This window comes from Lepidothrix coronata, unplaced genomic scaffold (genome assembly GCF_001604755.1).
Source record: "Lepidothrix coronata isolate B3197 unplaced genomic scaffold, Lepidothrix_coronata-1.0 Scaffold43, whole genome shotgun sequence".
Lineage (NCBI taxonomy): Eukaryota > Metazoa > Chordata > Aves > Passeriformes > Pipridae > Lepidothrix > Lepidothrix coronata.
In genome coordinates, this window is record NW_016690223.1 from 476390 (window position 1) to 495277 (window position 18888).

General features: G+C 42.0%; 1 protein-coding gene across 3 annotated transcripts in view; it reads left to right on the forward strand.

Annotated features, from left to right (window-relative positions):
• Positions 1-18888, forward strand: part of ITPK1 (inositol-tetrakisphosphate 1-kinase) — a 159352-nt gene that overhangs the window by 125080 nt on the left and 15384 nt on the right. For all 3 annotated transcript variants that reach the window (XM_017813868.1, XM_017813869.1, XM_017813870.1), the window contains 3 exons: positions 11981-12079; positions 13988-14028; positions 18576-18741. In XM_017813868.1, the coding sequence (XP_017669357.1) occupies positions 11981-12079; positions 13988-14028; positions 18576-18741 (306 nt within the window). The remainder of the gene's footprint in view (positions 1-11980; positions 12080-13987; positions 14029-18575; positions 18742-18888) is intronic.

Here is an 18888-nt window from a genome sequence, read left to right on the forward strand (position 1 = left end):
CAGAGAAGCTGTGGATGCCCCATCACTGGAAGTGTTCAAGACCAGGTTGGATGGGGCTCTGAACAACCTGATGTAGTGGAAGGTGTCCCTGCCCATGGCAGAGGGGTTGGAACAAGATGATCTTTAAAGTCCCTTCCAACCCAAACCATGGGCTTCTATGAAATCAGTCATAAGTTCTCTGTCCTCCTGGCCTTCTCTTTGGGGTGTTTCTGCATGTGGACATCTCCTCCACCCTTGCTGTCATGCTTGGGTTCATGAATTAGAAGTCAGTGTAGTAACTGAGGCCAGAAAATGATAGGTATTTGTTTGTGTTTTCAGACTATACAGGTCAGCATTGTTCCCTGCAAGACAGGAATACACATTTCAGGAAAACAGGAAGATTACTTTGCAGCAACAGTTCTCTTGAAGGTAATTGTCTGACAGCAAAGGACAGTTCAGTGCACCTCACACTAGCTAAAATTTACGTGTATATGCAGTACTAGGACTTTACTAACAGAGGGTAGAGATGTGTCCAGAGGTGACTAATTTCAAACTGCTGAATGTATAAGGTAAATCACTGTCCAAATGTGCCCATTTCCACTGGCTTCACTGGTACACAGGCAGCTTGCAGAAACATGTTGGCTGGAGTTAGGTGAGATGAATTCCCCTTTCTGTCACAGTTGTCCATTGGCACATGGCTTCTTGGAACTCAAAGCCAAACTCAAGAGCCTGCTGGCTCCTGGTGCTGCCATGTGTGCTGGCACATCAGTCAGGGACTCCGCTCTGGTGGAGTTGTCCTTCCTCCCTCTGCCTCTTTATTGCTGTCTCCTGTCTGCGCAAGTGTTATTGGAGGAGATCAAGTGCTGGACTTGCTGCTTTGAAGCAATGAGGTTTTCATGGAATAAGTGGCTTCTGGCTGCTGCTAGATGCTTGGCATGCTCAGTGTCAAACCAGGGAAGGGCATTGATTGCACCAAAGATGTGGCCAAAGACCCAGTGTCACAGTACCAGAGAAGACAGAAGTAGAAACCACTTTGTCCTGCATACTGCTAGAAGTGTGGCATCTTATCAGATGACATCCACAGAAATAACAAGCTGGGACACATGCTTCTTCCAATTCAGCAGGCACTACCTTTTCTTCATGATGCCAGACAGAATCCTGGGGCACAAGATTTCCTCCTTGCAACCTGTCAGCAGCGTGGAAATAGTGTCCTAAACCAATAGCTTCCTAAACCAACACAGTTTTGTGGTAATGGGTAAGGTAGGGGGTAAGGTCCTTGCCTACCAGTATTTTCTCACAGGTATTGCATGGGTTTGATGAGTATTGGGTTTCAGTCTGGGAATGCTGTTCCATGGAATATTTACCCAGAGTGCTTTGCAGTTGTTTAGGAAAAGAGATGTACAGGGCTGTCTAAAGACTTTTTAACAACAGAAACCAATCCAATTTAAACAAAGTGGTGTGTGTGCATTCCTTTGCTGTAGTTATACTAACATAATTAGAACAGAAAAACATACACCAACAAAGCTTTCCCACGTAGATAGGTCTTTGCTCTTTTTCTTTCTGGTGTTTAAAATACACATAGCTTGTTTGTCTCAGAAGTTATTTCTTCTCATTGGTTTTGGAGTGGGCCCAGTCCACCTCACTTTGGAAAAATGATCAAGTTGTACCCTGTGTTGGGCAGCAGCCTTGGTTGATGCACCCTACTCCAGTTAAGGCATTCAAACAAGTACAGAGCAGAATCCTTCAAGACCAGAACGAGTGTTTCAGTTACATTTTTCCTAAGTGCTTCAGGATTGTCTACAAATCTTCTATAAGATCTTAATTTGAAAATACAAAATGTTTCTGAATAAAAAATCCTGTTCATTTGAGTTTGTTCCTTCCACACCACAAAGTGCAAGGTCTGAATGGTGAGCAGTGTAGAAGGCAAAAGTCCCACATGTGTTGGAGAAGATTGTTTACCTGTGCAAAGAGAGTGTTAGGGCAGAACATTAGCTTCTTGTTTCCCATGTTAAATGTAAATTTGGGGACCATGATAATTTGCTTATGTTATTAAGCTGATATTGAAGTCTCTGCTTAGGTATCTGTAAAGAGTTCTTTCCACTGTTGTTACTGAAGTGCCAAGTTCTTACGTTTCATCCATGGCACAGGAAGAAGCGCATGGCTGTTGTATAGTTGTGTTCTGGGTGGGTGCTTTGCATAATGAAACTGAAATGAAATCAGTGATCACCAAGTCTCTGGCAAATCCTTTTGACCTCACAGCACGGAGGTGGCCCCCCAGCATAGCTGATGGGAGATGCCCAGCCATAGGGTTTGCTGTCAGCCCTGCTCAGCTGTGCAGTGGCAGCGATGTGCCTCTCCTATTATTCAGTGTTATCCCAAGATCTTGCTGTATTTTATAGATCTACATTTTAACTCTTGCACTTCACTTTGTCCCCACATAAATGTGAGTTGGTAAAGTCATAAAAAGCAGGTAGTTATTCACATTTCCTCTATCATTGCTGGTATGGTTTGGAACAGGAGCCAAAAGCCATATTCCTCCTTGGCTCGAGCTGGGGCACAGGTGCTACAGGAGTCCTGCTGTACTAGGGAGGCTTGATCTAGGCACGGCTGATACAGTCAGAGGCGCCTCCAGTGTGTCCCTGGGATACCTCTCTACCTCGGAGGGAATTTTGTTACTATTTTGAACTCCTTGTGGGCTGCTGCTTTGCCTCTGCCCCAGCATGTATAGATTGGAAGTGGTATTTACTGAAAGCATGGGACATGCGTTGTGCAGTCTCTCCCAGGATTTAGCTTTCAAAAGCTCATTAAACTGATCTGGTTAAGGGCCATCAACCCTCTTAGATTAGAGATATCAAGAGCTTCAGTGGGCTCTACTCTTCTGGGTACTCTAATATCTTCAAATGAACTCTGTCATGGACAAGAAAATGCTGCCTGTGTCATGTCTGTCATCGTGCCCCCTGCCCCTGGTGTTTTTCTATTTTATTAGACAATGTCCTCTGTATAATAGAAGGAAAGACTGAGAGGAAGTAACTGATTTAAGAGTTACGTGCAAATAAATTCAGTAAGGAGTTCAGCATTGGGCCTTCACAGCTTACCTTAGATTCCTGGGAATGATTAGCATCCCACTGTATGGAACAAAATGGTGTCAGATTTTTGTGTGCATTAGGTGGTTGTGAGGAACTTTGGTGCTACGTATCTGTTTAAGTATGAGGGCCCTGGTGCTCATATCTTGTTCAAGCTCCAGCACATAGTATATAACAACATATTTGCTCCCAATCCGGTGGTCCCTGGCCATTTTCAAGCTCTATGTGTGTATACAGTGAAGTGCACACCACTATCTTTTCTTATCTCTCATCTAGACCAGGGGGATGCAAAACTGACATCCCATCGGCTCCTATCCTGGACATGTGTAGTTTGCAAGTGGAAGTTTAGCTTGGAAATTGTTTTGTACTAGTCTAAGTAGTTTCCTAGCTCAGTATTTGGGAGAGAAAACATGAAAAATGCTGCATCTGGACCATTATATACCTTTTGTATTACACAGGAAGGAGTCATATTTGGACACTGGCTCTTGGTTCTGAGACTCATTTATCATTCTACATAATAGGGTTGTCCATGTTGGTAAGAGTACTAAAACTGGGGACTTCTGTCACTTGAGAATGGCAATGCTAACTATAATTCCTATATTCAACATACATAGATAAGCATTTGAAACAATATACAAATATATATTGTATATACAAATACATATTGTATATACAAATTACTGTTTAGACAGTTGAGTTGGTTTTATTAGGGATTCAAGTATTCACACTGACTCTGACATTTGCATTTTAATATAGGGCAGACATGCAGAGTAGATTTTGCATTGTCTCTCTTCTGGAAATGCCTTTGGGGTTTCACAGATACCAATACTTTCAATGCCAGAGTTCTGAGCAGAACATTATTGGGGTAAAAATGCAGAAAAGGCTTCTTTGAGTTTGCCAAACAATTCCTTTCATTTTTTTCCTTGATGAGGAAAATTACTTTCTTTCTTCCTGTAACGTTGGAAACACTCCTGCCTGTAAAATGAGTTCCTAAGTTTTGGTACAGCTTCAATATTCTAAGGAATAAATGTTACTGTTTCAACAAAAGCTGTTCTGGCAGGTTTTCTCCACCCTTCATCATTACTTATAAGATAGTTTTGCCTAACCTTCTCCACACAGAGTTTAATAAGCACCAGAAGGTTTATTTCCTTCTTCTGGAAAGCTGGTCCATTTGCCTCCTTTTTCCGTGGTGAGATGTGCTTGGTTTTTTAACTTCAGCTGAAAAGCTTCCTGTCTCTAGCATTTGCAAGGTGGTGAGTAGCTGCTCTTACCTGCTGAAAAATGGGGCTATTTGAGGATGAACAGACATGTCCCGGCCTTTACTCTGTCTCCTGAATGAGATAAATTTTCACCTCTTGACTTGTTACATTGCCGTGAGTTCACTTTATCGGCTCTGTCATGACTGTGTTTCACCACAGGTCTATTTTAACTGAAGGCAGGTCTGCAGCTGTGCTCCTCTACTGACAGGTACCTGTGAGGCTCCATCACCTTACAAATGAGCTGAATGCTTATTTGCAAAACCTGCTTCTTTCAGCCTGAGCACCCAAGAGATGAGGTGAATTCCCTTCAGAAAGTAGCATTCTGCTCACTAAAGAAAGTGGGTGTAAGATGAAAGTCTAGATCCAAAAGGTACAGAAGGATTCTGTACAGACTGTAGTTTTGTGAAATGGTTATCTCTGAAGAAGAGTTCATCTGAGGGAAAGAACTCCATCAGGTTGATTTTGCTATGACTTTTCCCTTTATTTCTTCTTTATATTTTATACTTTCTGTTCAATTTAAGCTGATTTCATCATGTTCAAAAACCATAATTAGCACTCCTAAATTGCAAGGAAATGGCATGTTATTGGGATTTTTTTTAATAATTTCTCTTATGTATTCAGTTGTGAGATTTTCTCACTCACTGCCCAAATGCTTCAAAATCACTACTTTATTAAAAAGCAAGACTGTTGCTTGGCAGATGTTCCATTTAACATAGACAGATACTTGGTGCATATTTCCTTGGATGTCATGCTAGGGTAAGCTTGAAATTGTGCCCTTAAAGCTGAGTCTACTCTGCCCTCTTGTGTCTTCGGAATGTGCTGCCAAATGTGCTGCTCCCAAAATACAGCTGCTGTATCATGAGAACTGGAATTTTTCCCCCACAGATTTAAGAGTAAGATGCAAGCATACAGATATTCAGATTGCATTGATTGATTCTTCAGTGATGAGCACAGATCAACGTATGTTTGAATTAAATCTGTTTTGTCAATATTCCTCATGCACACACATTTCTGAGGGGAGGGGAAAACAACTTGAGACTATTTTTAGTACAGCTTAGAAGTGCTGAAATAAACCTGTTGAAATTGTGGGGCTTATGAATGAAGTTTTTTGGTTTATGAAGCTTCAACTGCAAAATTACCTGCTACAGAAAGGAATGAAGAAGGGTTTCTTCCAGTTCATAGGGGCTGGACTGCTGTGAAGTTAGGGTTGGCTTAGCTTGACTAACTCTGGGACATACTAAGTTTTGACCCTAGCAGAAGTGACAGTCCAAAGCTATAAGTTTACAAGGATGATTAAAGGGGTGCCAAAGGGCAAAAATCTGTAGTGGTTTAAGATAGCTTTGAGATAAGGTTCAGCTGCATGCTTAAAAAAAAACCCTGCCAGCTTCTCTGGGTTGGGTTTTTTGGTTGAAAATGAACTTAGAAGGCAGGGGTGAGATGAAAGTTAAGATTTCCTCCCATTATTATATTAGGAGAAAAAGACATTGCCCTGGCTGTGTATCCTTTCTATCCCCACAGGAACAGAGTGCCGCGGTACAAGCTGGTGGAATCACAGTTTACTAAAAATATATTTATTTTTGAAAAGTTTTAAATGTTTTCAAATCACAGTGCCAACTATTCTATTAAAGAGTGGCTTTTCTCAACAAAGTAGGAAGTTTGAAATTTGTTATGGTCTGCTGTAAATCTTTCTGATAGTTTAAGGCTTAACATTTGCTCTGTGAACAGTTGGATGATAACTGGCCTAAGCCAGTCCTGATTTTGACATGGATGTTTTTCTGCCTGAGGGTTTTTACACCAGAGACCAGCACTTTCTAGAAGCATCTTTGTCATTTCTCTGCATAACATATTTTGTGATGTGGAGGTCGTGTACCCAGTTTCTTCAGAAATAACCCTGGCAACCTTTCTGGTCACAGAGAGCAACTCAGGCACAAGCTGTGCTCCATTTGGAATTGCTAAACAGAATTAAGGGATCTAGATGTTCCAAGTCTGTTGCACACCTGGGGGACTCCAGGCCTCCTCTTGTACTCCTTTGACAAACTGTGTCTTCCTGTTTCACAAATTCGCTGTACTAACTTCTTTTACCTTTCCCTTGTCCTCAGCATGTCCCTCTTTTGGTCCTCCTGTGTGTAAACACATAATAAGACACTGCTAATGACACAGTACTGAGCCTGGTCAAAAGACAGGATATTCTTTAAACACTAAAGAATATGTGCTTATGTTTTTCCAGTAGCACTCTCAGGATTTTGGTTGCTGATGCTCAGACTGAAGCCTCAAACAAGTAGTTTGTTCAGCTATTGTAATGACTCCAGTAGCATCAAAAAGTCTTTTTCCTGAAACTCCTTAAACCAGCTCCATAAAGCCCTGCCTCGCCAAGAGAAGGTGAAGCCTTCTCCCCACTTCACAAATGGGAGCTCAGACATGGAACGTGTTTGGTGACTGTGTCATGGTCTCGTGGCAAGAGGTTGGTGGTGCTGGGAATAAATACTTGTTTTTCAGCCTCTCTACTGCACTTCCTAATCCCTAGGTTAGGTAATGAAGGATGGTGAATTACGAGGTAGGAGACATGTTGAGACTGTAAATCTGAAGTTAAATCGGCAGTGGCCTCCTCACAGTTTGTTTTTTTTTCCTAGCCACAGGTTTTGAGCTAGTCTCACAGATGGCCATGAATTCTCTTTCAACTTCTTTTCTGAAGAGAAGGAAATACAGTTTGTTGATTTATGAATGCAGAGCATTGGATTTGCAGTCTATTATTTATTTTCTTACTGGTCCAAAATCATAAGGACCAAAGAAATCTGAATAAGACACTATTTTATGGTTCTTCTATTCTTGTGGTTTATTTTATTCCCCATGGGCATCCACAGCTGCCCTCTGTGTCAGTACTTCTCAAACTTCTACAGTACAAGAACTATCTACCCTCATCAAAAACCATCCAGAGACTGTCTTGTACAGCCCTTTCATTTTTACTGTCAAGATTTGGTTTAACTGGGATCAGCCATATATTACTCTTATTTTTCTTCTATCTGTTTTGCCTGCCTGCCAAATCAGAGTGTGTGTTGAGTGTGTGGTTTCTTGTGCCTTCTTCCTTTTGGGGGTTTGGATATCCTGTGACTGTTTGGCATTCTGTCTGCAGGCCACCAGTGGTGCACATGCCCTGAGAGAAGCACTACTCAGCATCTCTTACTGAAGCAAGCCTGGAGTATAAAGATTTACACCAATTCTTACTGCCAGAAAACTCTCTTTTCCAAGCCAGTTTTTAGTCTGCATCTTCCCCGTCTTCACATCCCATTGCTCCTGTCACTGTTGTTGAACTTCACCTGGAGTAATCCCCTCCTGGCACTGACTCCTTGGTTTGAGTGCTCTTTTACCTTTCTGTTGTTGGTTAGTTGTGTTACTCCCTCTGTAAACTGGCCTTCATCAGTCAAGTCTTCCACCTTCTTAATAGTGTTGTTCCTGTGTGGCAATGGAACAGTGCTCTGACAAAGCTCACCCCACAGCAGGACATGCCAGAGCTCACTGCCCCGCTGCTGTGAGTGCTGCCAGTCACCTGTGACCTGTTAGTGCTGCCTTGCTGTCTTCAGGGGTCCCACTGCTAACGCTCCCCCTGCCTTTGCAATGAACATGATCCCAGCCATGATCTCCATTCAAGGATGAGGGAGGGATAAAGTGTAGGTAGCAGTGGAAGAACAGAAATAACAGTTGAAAAAAAGAACGGCATAGGTGAGAAATGGGGATGGGGGTGAGAAAAAATACAGGAAGTAAGACAGAGGAGAGACAGCTCCCTGTGAGAAGAAAAGGGAGCATATTTGGAGGAAAATATGGAAAGCAGACACCACAAAGTTTGTGCCAAGGCATACAATAAAAATGAGGACAAGGATGGGGGAGGAACAGAGTGACAGAATTTTGACTTTTAAATTTAATTACAGTATGTTGTTTCTAACAACAAAAGTGCTACAGATACTCTTGGTAGTTGTCTGAAATGAGAGCTGAACCCTCTCCTGATCTGAAGGAATCTTTCCTTGTTGCTGTTAGGTTGGCAGTTCTGGACCTGACAAGGTCCACCTGGAGTCCTGGCCATATTTCAAAGGCAGGACTCCCAGAGACAACCAGGCAGTTAGGAAAAAAAGAAACACCATTCTCTAAGTGTGCACTATAGCAATGTACACCTCTTAATTCACAGCAGTCCTTTGACTTACAAACGGATTTTTCCTGCTGATATCTTCAGTTCAGCATACTCTTCATGAGGATAGGGGTAATAACTGGTTATCTTTTTTTTGTGTGATACGGTGTATGCACCCAAAAGGAGGGAGGAAGTGCCTGACTTTTAATTTCAGATCCAATGTGAAAAGCATAAAAATTGCATTTGTAATAATCGTTTGGGATTTAAGGTCACTTGTACATAGCCAAGGATGGAAGATGAGGCAGAGTCTTTTCCAAACTTGCTGTTTTAGAAGAAGAGTCTTCCAGTTAGTAGCATCTCAGTAGCATCTCAGTGCACAACAAAGAACTGAGTATTTGATGGTTGAAGAGCAATAGCATCAGCTCCTTGCATAGGTTCTGCATTTTATCAGGTCTGTGTTCTGACACATACAGAGTCACTTCTGCTAGCAGTACATGGCCAGTGCAGCTCCATGGGAGGTGTGGCATGGCTGTGGCCTCATGCTATAGTAGTTCTCAGACTGCTTTTATGAAAGTGCTTTGTCCATACTAGGGCTCTCAGGTGCAAATGAGAATATTGCTTGGTTTTAGACTAGAGGATTAGGCTGTAGCATCAACAGGGTTAGAGTTAGGTGGAGCCAGAATCATGTCACCCTTCTCACCTCTAGACTGTTATGTTTATTTGTTTATATGTATTTACTGTCGTTCTTTCTAGCAGTGATTTTCCATGGTATCTTGTCACAGCTGGTTTGTGAAGAAGCAGTGACAGTACCAAGGGTCCAGCACCTGACCACAGCTCAGTAATTTCACATTAAAGCAGTTTAGTTTGGCAGGAGGAGGGAGGAGGGTTTGGTGTACCACTGGGTGTTCATTTGCACAATGTGGATCATATGCACAATGTGTAGTTCCACGCTGATGTAAATTAGTACTGAATTGACCCTCAGCCATTGAATTAGGTCTGTCCTAGATCTCAGTGCAGAGGTGTGCAGAGTCTCCTGTCAGTCTGATAGCAGGAGCCTTGTGATGAGAGAAAGCTTTAGCATGTGTTTGCCACCCTGGGAAGGAGAAGAGGATGATTGCTAGCAGCTGGAGGACTCTTTTTTTTTAAACCTACAGCTATCTTCAGAATTTCAGTGTGTGCAATTAAACTCAGAGCGGCAGTTTTCTAGCTGTAGGCTGTACTGAAATCTTGTGTTGAGCAAGGGTTTGTTTGTCCACAGGTCTGGCTGTGAATTAATGGTCTGTTTTAGAGGTTTCACTGGGATAGAATTGCCTTCTTGGTGGAGAAAATGCCAATGCTGTGCAACGTCAGCGGGAGCACTTTGAGATGCTAAGAGTCTTCTCTGCTACTTTTTGTTGATCCACATGATCTTTTCTAAGTACAATGTCAAAGGAATTACTGTTTGCCCCTTCCTTCATCTCCCCATGCAAGTGTCATGTAATCAGCAGGAAAACTGAATCCTCCCTGTCTCCTGTTCCTGTTTGCATGGGAGAGAAACGGAGGGAAGTGAGATGGAACCATACGTCCCTCTGCATCTGCACTCTGAAGGCAAAGTTATTTGTGAGTCTTAAGCATGTGGGTGGGAGAGCTGCCAAGCCAAAGTTGTTCCCAAGTATCTGTAATCTAAATCTTATTCCTTAAATTCATCCAACTAAGGAACTTTCGGTCTGGCAAAGGCTTGTAAATATTACAGTACCTGTCACTTTTGGATGCTGCTTTCTGTTTTCATAGCAGCAAACTGAAAGCTTTGAAGTCTGGGATGTTTTGTTTAGCTTTGTAGAGGTTGACCTCAAAGCATCAATCTTTCTGCTCCTTTTAGAATGTATGAAAATAGCCTTTTCTTTTCTCAGAAAACTTCTTGTTAGCAACAGCACTGCTAATGGTCAGAGTTCTCAGATATTCTCAAAGCCTTGAGGATGTATTGAGAGATGTATACCAAAATATAGAGAATTTTGCATCTCTGTAATTTTCAGAGATGATTCAATTTTCTTTATATATATACTTATAATGAAATGAAAAGCATTAATCTAAACAATGTTTATGAAGTGATTTCTGAATGCATGGCTCTCTCAGAGTATATGGTTAACTTTGCTGGGATTTTAGTTCACATGTACTTTTCAGTTTCTGCACCATCTGGACAGAATGGGCTCTACCTGTTCGGATTCTCTGTGCTCACTAGGTTAGATGTGAATGGTAATAACAATCATGTTTTGCTTATTTTTAATACAAGTTGCTGGTTGGTATAAACCTGTGACTTGAGTTTGCCAGATACAGTTGCTCCCATCATTTGTGCTCATCTCCAGTTGCTTCTTGGAGGAAAGTGTCACAGTGTTTCTCTTGAAATAAGTCTTAAAAGTGAGTCCTGGCAGACCCATTCTGAATTACATTCAGTACTGTGCAGCTAACTCAAGTTATAACTCCTTGATGGCTCCAAAGTTAACCTGGTCACATCTAAAACTCCATGAAGGTAGTACTTTAAAGACTATGCTCCCTGAGGAAGTAAATTGGATAGTCACTTGTACGTGGGTGATGTTCTTGATTTGGATTTTGTCAATGTGTGCACAGCTTTTGTCTGAAAATCCTTGGGCCTGCTGACCTGTCCTGGAGCTGTGGCTGAAGCCAAGCTTCTCTTTGCACTTGAAATTCAAACCCAGCCCTCTTGAGCAATTTATGCTCAAGTGCTGTGAGTCTTACAGTGGTTTCTCCCTTTCCTGCTGCATTCCTAGGGGAATCTTACAGTGAACAGGAGGTGAATCCTAGAGCAAGTCAACCTACTGAGTCACTAAGAGGGCTTGGTTTTGACCCCAGCCTTCCCACAACCCCATGTGAACAGCGCAACATCAGCAGAAACTCTACAGCTGACCTGCTCTGTTCAATTTTACCATGGTTCCTGTGTTCTTTAACCAGACCACACTGAGCAGTCTTGACATGGTGTCTTGGTGTCTCAGTGGTGCTCTGCCAGACCAAATGAGCACTGCTTTTGTGGCAGAGAGGTCCCAATGAACAGCAGTACGTATTACATGACTGGCACCTTGTCTGAAGTAAATCTACACTGGAATCTGCCACCTGAGGAACCCTACAGGAATGATGGCTTTGTGAGACTACCTGTTCCAGTCACAATTGATGACCATTCAGTTTTTTGTAAAATGTTTTAGGAAATTATGATTGAAGGCATAAAGTTAAGAGCTAAGATCCCAATTGCTTTTCACCTCACTAGCTAAGTTTTGTGCAGCTGCATGTTCCTAAGCAGGTGATCATTTTTGCTGCCTAACTGAAAATACTGGCTTTATATTTCCATTTAGATTATCTGAAAATTGGGCCTTTCATCTTCTGAAATGTTTCCAGAAACCCAAATTCAGTCCTGGCTTATAATCTTTCTGGTGCTTTAATTTCAGCTGTTAAGGTGGACTATCAAGAAGCAGTTAGTATGGAGAGAGCTGTTCATGATGCAGCTGAGAACTTAAGCCCCTCATCTCAATTTGAGTCTTTTTTTTGTCTTGCAGATGAGAGGATCTGTTCACCACCCTTTATGGAGCTGACAAGTGCCTGTGGAGAAGATACCTTGGAGCTTATAGAGAAGAATGGACTGGCATTCCCATTCAGTATGTACATGGGCTTTTTCTTGGTGCTTCTAGTAGGTTCTGAATATTGCACATGCATCCCTCAAGGCATAGCCAACATTGTAGGAGTGTGGGTTTCACTGCCAAAAGTGTCACGGTTGTTAAAACCTTCCTAAAATAAATGCTCTAAAGCAGCGTTTGGAATGTGGAACAAAGCCTCCCTATCAGCTTTTACTTTGCCTTTTATTGATGTTCCTTACTTTAAACACCTCACTAAAGTAAACATGCATTCCTGGGAAATGCTAATAGTTCTAACAAAGTTAGCCTCTTGCCCTGAACTTGTGCAAGGTGTTTCTCCTGCCAGCTGCATTCATTGTTTTTCTTGAGAAAATCACTGCCTTGCTGATTGTCCTCTTTTTTCACCCACCTCTCCCTTTCCCTGATCCAGACTACAAATATAATCATAGAGAGTAGAAGAAAAAGGGTAAAAAACTACCATATGTAAAAGACTCCAAGGGCCCACAGCCTCAAACAGCTGCTATGAACTGTTTGTGCTTTGTAGCAAGTTTCATTGTGGGGCTTGTGCTTTAATTCGTTCCTTTATTTGATTCCTTGCAGTATAAAGTGAGCAGAATCGGTTAGTCGGTGTTTGTTCCCTTGGTGCTTGCCTCATTTGTAAGGTTCAGAGGTAAAGTTGCGTGGAAAAAGCATGTTTTGCCCTCCCTGCCATCGCTCTCCCAAATGAGGCAGGTCTCCTGAAGCTAGATTGTGAAGCAGTAATTTAAAGCCCACTGAACGACTTTGACCCCCTCTTCACGTTGTGCTCTCAATACAGGCTGACTGGTGCTCAGTAGTCAGCAGCATAGCCCATATATCCAGGAGGTCTGAATCAACCTCTATAAATGACAATGAAATTAAAAAATAGCACTTAAAATTTATACAACTTGGTACTCTGGGAGTGCTTTTTCTTCTTCCTCTCTCTTTTTTTATTTTTTCTTAAAAACGCTCCAGTTCTCCAGAGCTTGTGTCTGTGAGACATCCTATACCACTTTCCAAAATCTCAAGTTACCAACTTATTTTGGATTCTAGTGCAGGTCATCTGCCTTTCATAGCTGCCTGTCCTCTTGCCTGACAATTTGATTCTTCCAACAGTCTCCAAAGAAGCCTCATCCTATCCACCCCCTCACTACTTGCAAGTTTTCATCTCTTTTGCTTAACACATAAGTAACATCAGCTCTAGTGATCATGTGGGTTCCAGGCTCTTCAGCTCTTCTCTGGTTTCTTAGCAGAAGGAGCATTTTTTTTCTTTTGTCTTACTGGTTTTACTCCTCCTCTTACTTAGGATGGAGGTGAGAACCAGGATATACAGATCAGATAAGAAATGTGAAGGAAAAAGAACTGCTGGACTCTCTACCTTTCTTTGTCCTCCTCTGTGGTTTCCTGTGAAAAATAACTTGTATATTAGTTTGATAGAGGTCATTAGGTTTCCTACTCTTCTCCAAAAACAGGGAGGTAGGAAAATAAGCTGGTTTTCACCATATCCCAATTCCTTTGTTTGCAGGACAGTAGTGTTTTGTGGTACCTGTAAAGTAGCTCCAGCTTCAGAAGAAAATCACATACTTGTGAAGATGTTCTCTGAGTAGGCAGGATGGCAATCCCATACTGATACTAACTTCTTAGCTGATGCTTTGCAACTCTCTCCAGTCCTAATAATGATCTGTGCTTGCACCTTAGTTACAGGGAGGAGTTCAGAGAATAGGGCTTGGAGCAAACCAAGCTTTGCAATGATTGAGGACACTGTTCAAGCAGAGACTGTCACTGGTGTCTGGTACAGTCAATGCCTTGGTCTGGTGAACTCCAGTGTTTGCATGTGTGGGTGGGAACAGGATTATAAGGGGTTTGTGTGTCCTGTTTCAGTGGTGAATTGTTTTTTCTTTTTTATTTACCCAGTTTGTAAAACCAGAGTGGCCCATGGAACCAATTCTCATGAGGTAAGTTAAAAAACTTTGCAGTATTATCCCCCTGCTTCCAGTCCCCCCCATGTTGTTTTGGCTGGTGATTTCCAATCCTGTAGTAGGCTGAATGAGGTCTGTGCACAAACAACTTTTCTTCCCTGCCTCTCCCTCATGTTTAATTGCACCATTATTTTTTTAAAAATCTGAAATGAAGTTAAATATGACTTGAACTTCCTGACATGGAAATTATTTTTAGCACTTTCTAGCTTCTGTCACCTTGTTGTGTCTAGCAGTTTGTAGTCTCCAGTCAGCTTTGTCTCCAAGGAATCTCCTTCAGTCTCTCCTTTGGTGAGAGGTCACACTAAATAAGTGTTTTCATCCCACAGTGTTACTTTTCCAACATGTATGTGGTACAGATGAGAAGTGGGTTTGTTCTTCAGATGGAGCAGCTGGCTTCTTTCCTTGAGGGGAAGGAGCAACAAACAGAGATGTTTTCCAGGCATGTTCAGTTGTAATAACACAGTGGGATCTGTGGGGAGAACAGTGCTGGTAGAGCTTATCTGCCTTCCTGTAAGGCAATTGCAGCTAAAATGGTTGTATATTCCTGGAAGGAGTGCATTACCTATGAGACTAGCTTCCTCTAAATTTAGGTGAGTTGAGTCCTGTTTTAATTCTTTTCCATTTGTGCTTCCTGCCTTCCTGCTTACTGCAGTTCAATTTTGAGAATCCAGCCCTTGCTGCTGGCTCTTTTAATTCCCAGCTTCCTTTGTTAGCAACGTGGTCATGAGTCCAGGTTTCCCAGCTGCTCCTGAAATATGTGCTGTGTTGTTGAAATACCTCTGAGAGCTGAAGACCCTGAAGTAAAATGTTAGTCTAGACTAGCAGAATGGCTATGGCTGTAATCTTAACTGATCAGCACTTTCTTTTAAAAATGCAGTGAGATTTTTCAGTCAGGCCTTACCTTGGATTATTTCACAAGCCAATAGACAGTCCTATTATTTGCCAGAGCAACTGCTATAAATTTTTGCTGTCATTCCCAAGAACACTTGGGGACTGGATTAATTTATGAATTTCTGGATTAATTAATGAATTTCTGGATTAGTTAATGAATTTCAGACTCAATCTTCCTTGCTGATGTTTCTGTCAGGAGTTCCTCTGCAACTGCAGCCTGAAATGCATGAACCTTTCAGTTCATGTCCAGTCAGGCTTGGACTTTGTTTCCTTGGTGAATCTTTCTTTGATCTTTCATACCATGGAGATGCACCTCAACCTCCTGCCAGAATTCCATTTTCTGAGCAAAAATTAAACTAAAATACAGTTGTAGGCTAGACTTTATCACAGGAACTTATGACGAGAGCCTAGGAGGACCCCTGGAAAAAAGCCTGAAGTCTTGCATGGTACTTTACATAGTTAGTAGTAGCAACTTTTGGAGTTGCTGAGTTCTCAGGAATGATCCAAAGTGTATTTATGGTCAGAGTGGAACTGTCTTGTAATTGCTTATGGTCAATAATGTCAAGGGAAGCATAGAATAAGTACCTGCTTACAGTACAGTCTGTCTAAAAGATGAAGCATACGTCTAGAAATAAATTGTTGCCTGTTTTATAAATGAGTCCTTCTTTGGCTTTCGGTAAACCACTTCATTTTCTGTAGATATATTTTCACTGCAGAGTTGACACCAGAACCAAAACACTGACCAGAAACCTGCTTTTCTTCCTAAGATGGCTGTTCAAAAACTTCAAGTGCTGGCTAACAGGGACAGCTGAAGGTGCAGGCTGGAGTTTGGGTTTCGTGCCAGCCAAGGCTGGTGGACTCCTCATTTCTCATGTGAGAACATGCTGTAGTTAAGCCAAAGTGCTGTTAACCTCCTTGTGGTGTCCTGCAGCTCTACCTGACCTCTGCACTAGCAGCCGCCTTGGCCAGCTCAGCACTTGAACCCTGCTTTGCCAGCACCGTTTGTTAAACTTGAACAGAGATGATGGCTGGAAGTTGTGCTTCCTGGCTGTCAGCAGGTCAGAACATAATTAACCTTCGGTGAAGCTGCCATGAGAGACCCATAACCTGAAGAAATGTGTCCAGAATTACTTTTTCTGAGTGAGAAAAAGGCAGAGAATCACTATGCTTTTTGAGACTGAATTCCTTAAGGACACTGTCAGTAAAAAATGCTGATGCAAATGTTTAGTTTTCCCTTCAAGACAGCTCTGCATTTATAATGAGGAATGCTATTTGGAAATTATGACATCAAGTATTGTTCCCATGTTACTGCCAGACACAGCAGGTCTGTGCTAGATGACAAAGAGCAAGTGCACCCTGCAAGCGAATTCTTGGAGCTCTATTCATGCATGTTAAAAACCATAAGACATCACAGTGAACCAGCATAACGCAACACCACAGGAGTTATATGGGTTGTGTGCTAGTCCATGGGCTGTCAGCACAGAGCTTTGCAGAAGAGAGGTTTCATGTAGTCTGTTTCCAGTAGCCTAGGTCAGTTATGTGCTGAGAAGATAAACTCTCTGGCTTTCCACACTTCTAAAATAGGCTGATAAATACCTGTTCATCTTGTGGGGTTTTTTTCTGGGAATCAATTAATATTGGAAGAGAACACTATAGGAACAGCACAGTTCTTGCCAGTGAGATGTTGTAGGTTATATAAAGCCAACAGTCTACACAGGAGGAGGAAGAGTGTTTCTTGTCACCAGTGAGAAACAAATGAGGTATGATGTTGTTGCTGTGCACCTGGTGTAATAGAGACAGTAAGAATATCAGCTGCAAATATGTATTGAATGGACACATTGACTTGAACTCAGAAAATGTTAATCTACTGAGTCATTGTGCATGTGTGCAGACAGGTGATCTAATGTAGACTATGAGATTAGGAGCAATAAGGACAAAATGTGCTCAGACTTTTAACTATGAATATGTAATCACTACATCCTTTACCACAGCCATGTTTTTGAACAACAAACAAAACCCAAAAACCTATTATATGTGCTATTTTTTTTACAGGAGCAAACTAAGGTGTTAGCAAAAGTTCAGTCTGAAAGTAGAGCATTCATCAAAAGAGCAGCTGATCATATGTAATACATGAGAGAGAGCATAAAGGGATAAAGTTTCTTTGTAAAATCTTTCCAGTGACCCTTACTTCATTAAGGCACTAAGCACAAAAACTGACAGAAAGTATATGGAAAGCACAAGCAAGCAGTGTAACTCATCTGCACCATGCTGAGGCAGGAAGCTCCCATTTTATTTTGTGTATCACTGTGGACTCACTGTAGGACCCAGAGGAATTCTCTTAGCCTCTCTGGACTGTCTTTCATCCTGAGTAAAACAGTAGGCCCAATCAGGACAGTGAGAAAATATTAACAGTCTTAGAAAACCACCTCTGTTTCAGAGCTTAGGAATTTTTCTGATAAGTGTTTTGCATCCTACATTGACTGAGGTAGGCAGCAGGCTTAAGACTTGGCTGTTAGCTGTTGTCTTCAAGACTCTTAAGAGGGGAAGGGTGTTCTAAGCAAAGCATCCCTGCCTGTGGGACAGAATTTTTTCCAGAGGGAAAAAAGATAAAATGAATGTCATGTGCTCTGACCTTGAACACTCCTTACTTGTTTTTGTAAGTTGACCTTACTACCAACTGCCCCACTGCCACTGGATAACAAGGCCCAGCATTGCTGGAGTAATGAAGAGAGGTCAATATTCAGATCCCTAGAGCATAGCTTTTTCAGGGCTTTGAGAATAGAGAGCAAACCTAGGCTTATCCTCACTAATAGGAGCCATTTCAGCACCCTTACTCCAACAACAAACCTGCAAAATGGGGCACTATGTTATGCTAATTATATAAGCACTTAAGCTTGGTAACAGGGAGGTCGATGGAAAGACCAGTGTAACACGTGCTGAAGATAAGCTGTCTCGTCAAAGTATTTCTGTGCACCTACCAACATTGCTTCCATGCTGCCTGAGGCAACTGTTGGTCATCATTCAAGCCCTATAAATGCCTTCCTTTTTGGCATATTTATTCCAGTGCCTTCAAGAGGACTATCCATTTGGAGTAATGGGGTGAAACCAAGGAAAATCAGTAGGCCAACGTTTGTTAGCAGTAAGAACTACTGGAGTCTGAAAAATGTTCTCTGATGGTGTGGGTGAAGCCTGAATACTTAGGTTGTTGCAACTAGGCTGAACCAAACCATGGGGAATAGAGCCGTGGGGAAGAACTCATATAGTTAGTACAGCAGAGCTGTTCCTTCTGTTGTTCTCATGCTACAGGCTTGTATTCAATACAAATTTTGTCATCTGTGTTGGTCAGATGTTTTACCCTTTTGTTGTACCTACAGTTGCAGTAGCTTCCCAACTAAAGGCAGAAAATGAAGTTGCAAAGGGCTGAGAAGAAAATGTTGATTGACAATGAAAGCTGCACTGCCAGTAGTGTTCAGAGAGCTTAAATGAAATGTAATGAAATAGATGCGCAGAAGGAATTCACACATGGTCAATATACAGCCACCAGTAGATGTTCCCTCTGGTTGCTAGGCAGGTGGGGGGTAAGCATGAAACTGTTGCAAGAGTTGTGCACAACTGTGTGTGCCTGTTTCCAGATGGCGATCATCTTCAACCAGGAGGGCCTGAAAGCTGTTCGCCCCCCTTGTGTCATTCAGAGCTTCATCAACCACAACGCCGTGCTGTATAAAGTCTTCGTGGTCGGGGAGTCCTACACAGTGGTGAAAAGACCATCTTTAAAGAACTTCTCTGCAGGAATCTCAGGTCAGTTGTACCAATTTAAAAGAAAATGTCCATTCTTGGAGCCTTATCAGGAAACATGAAAAATATCTGTGAAAACACTGCTGAAGTGAAGGCAGCTGGTTCTGACATACCATGTTTCCTCTTCTGTATTATTTCAATCGGAAGGGA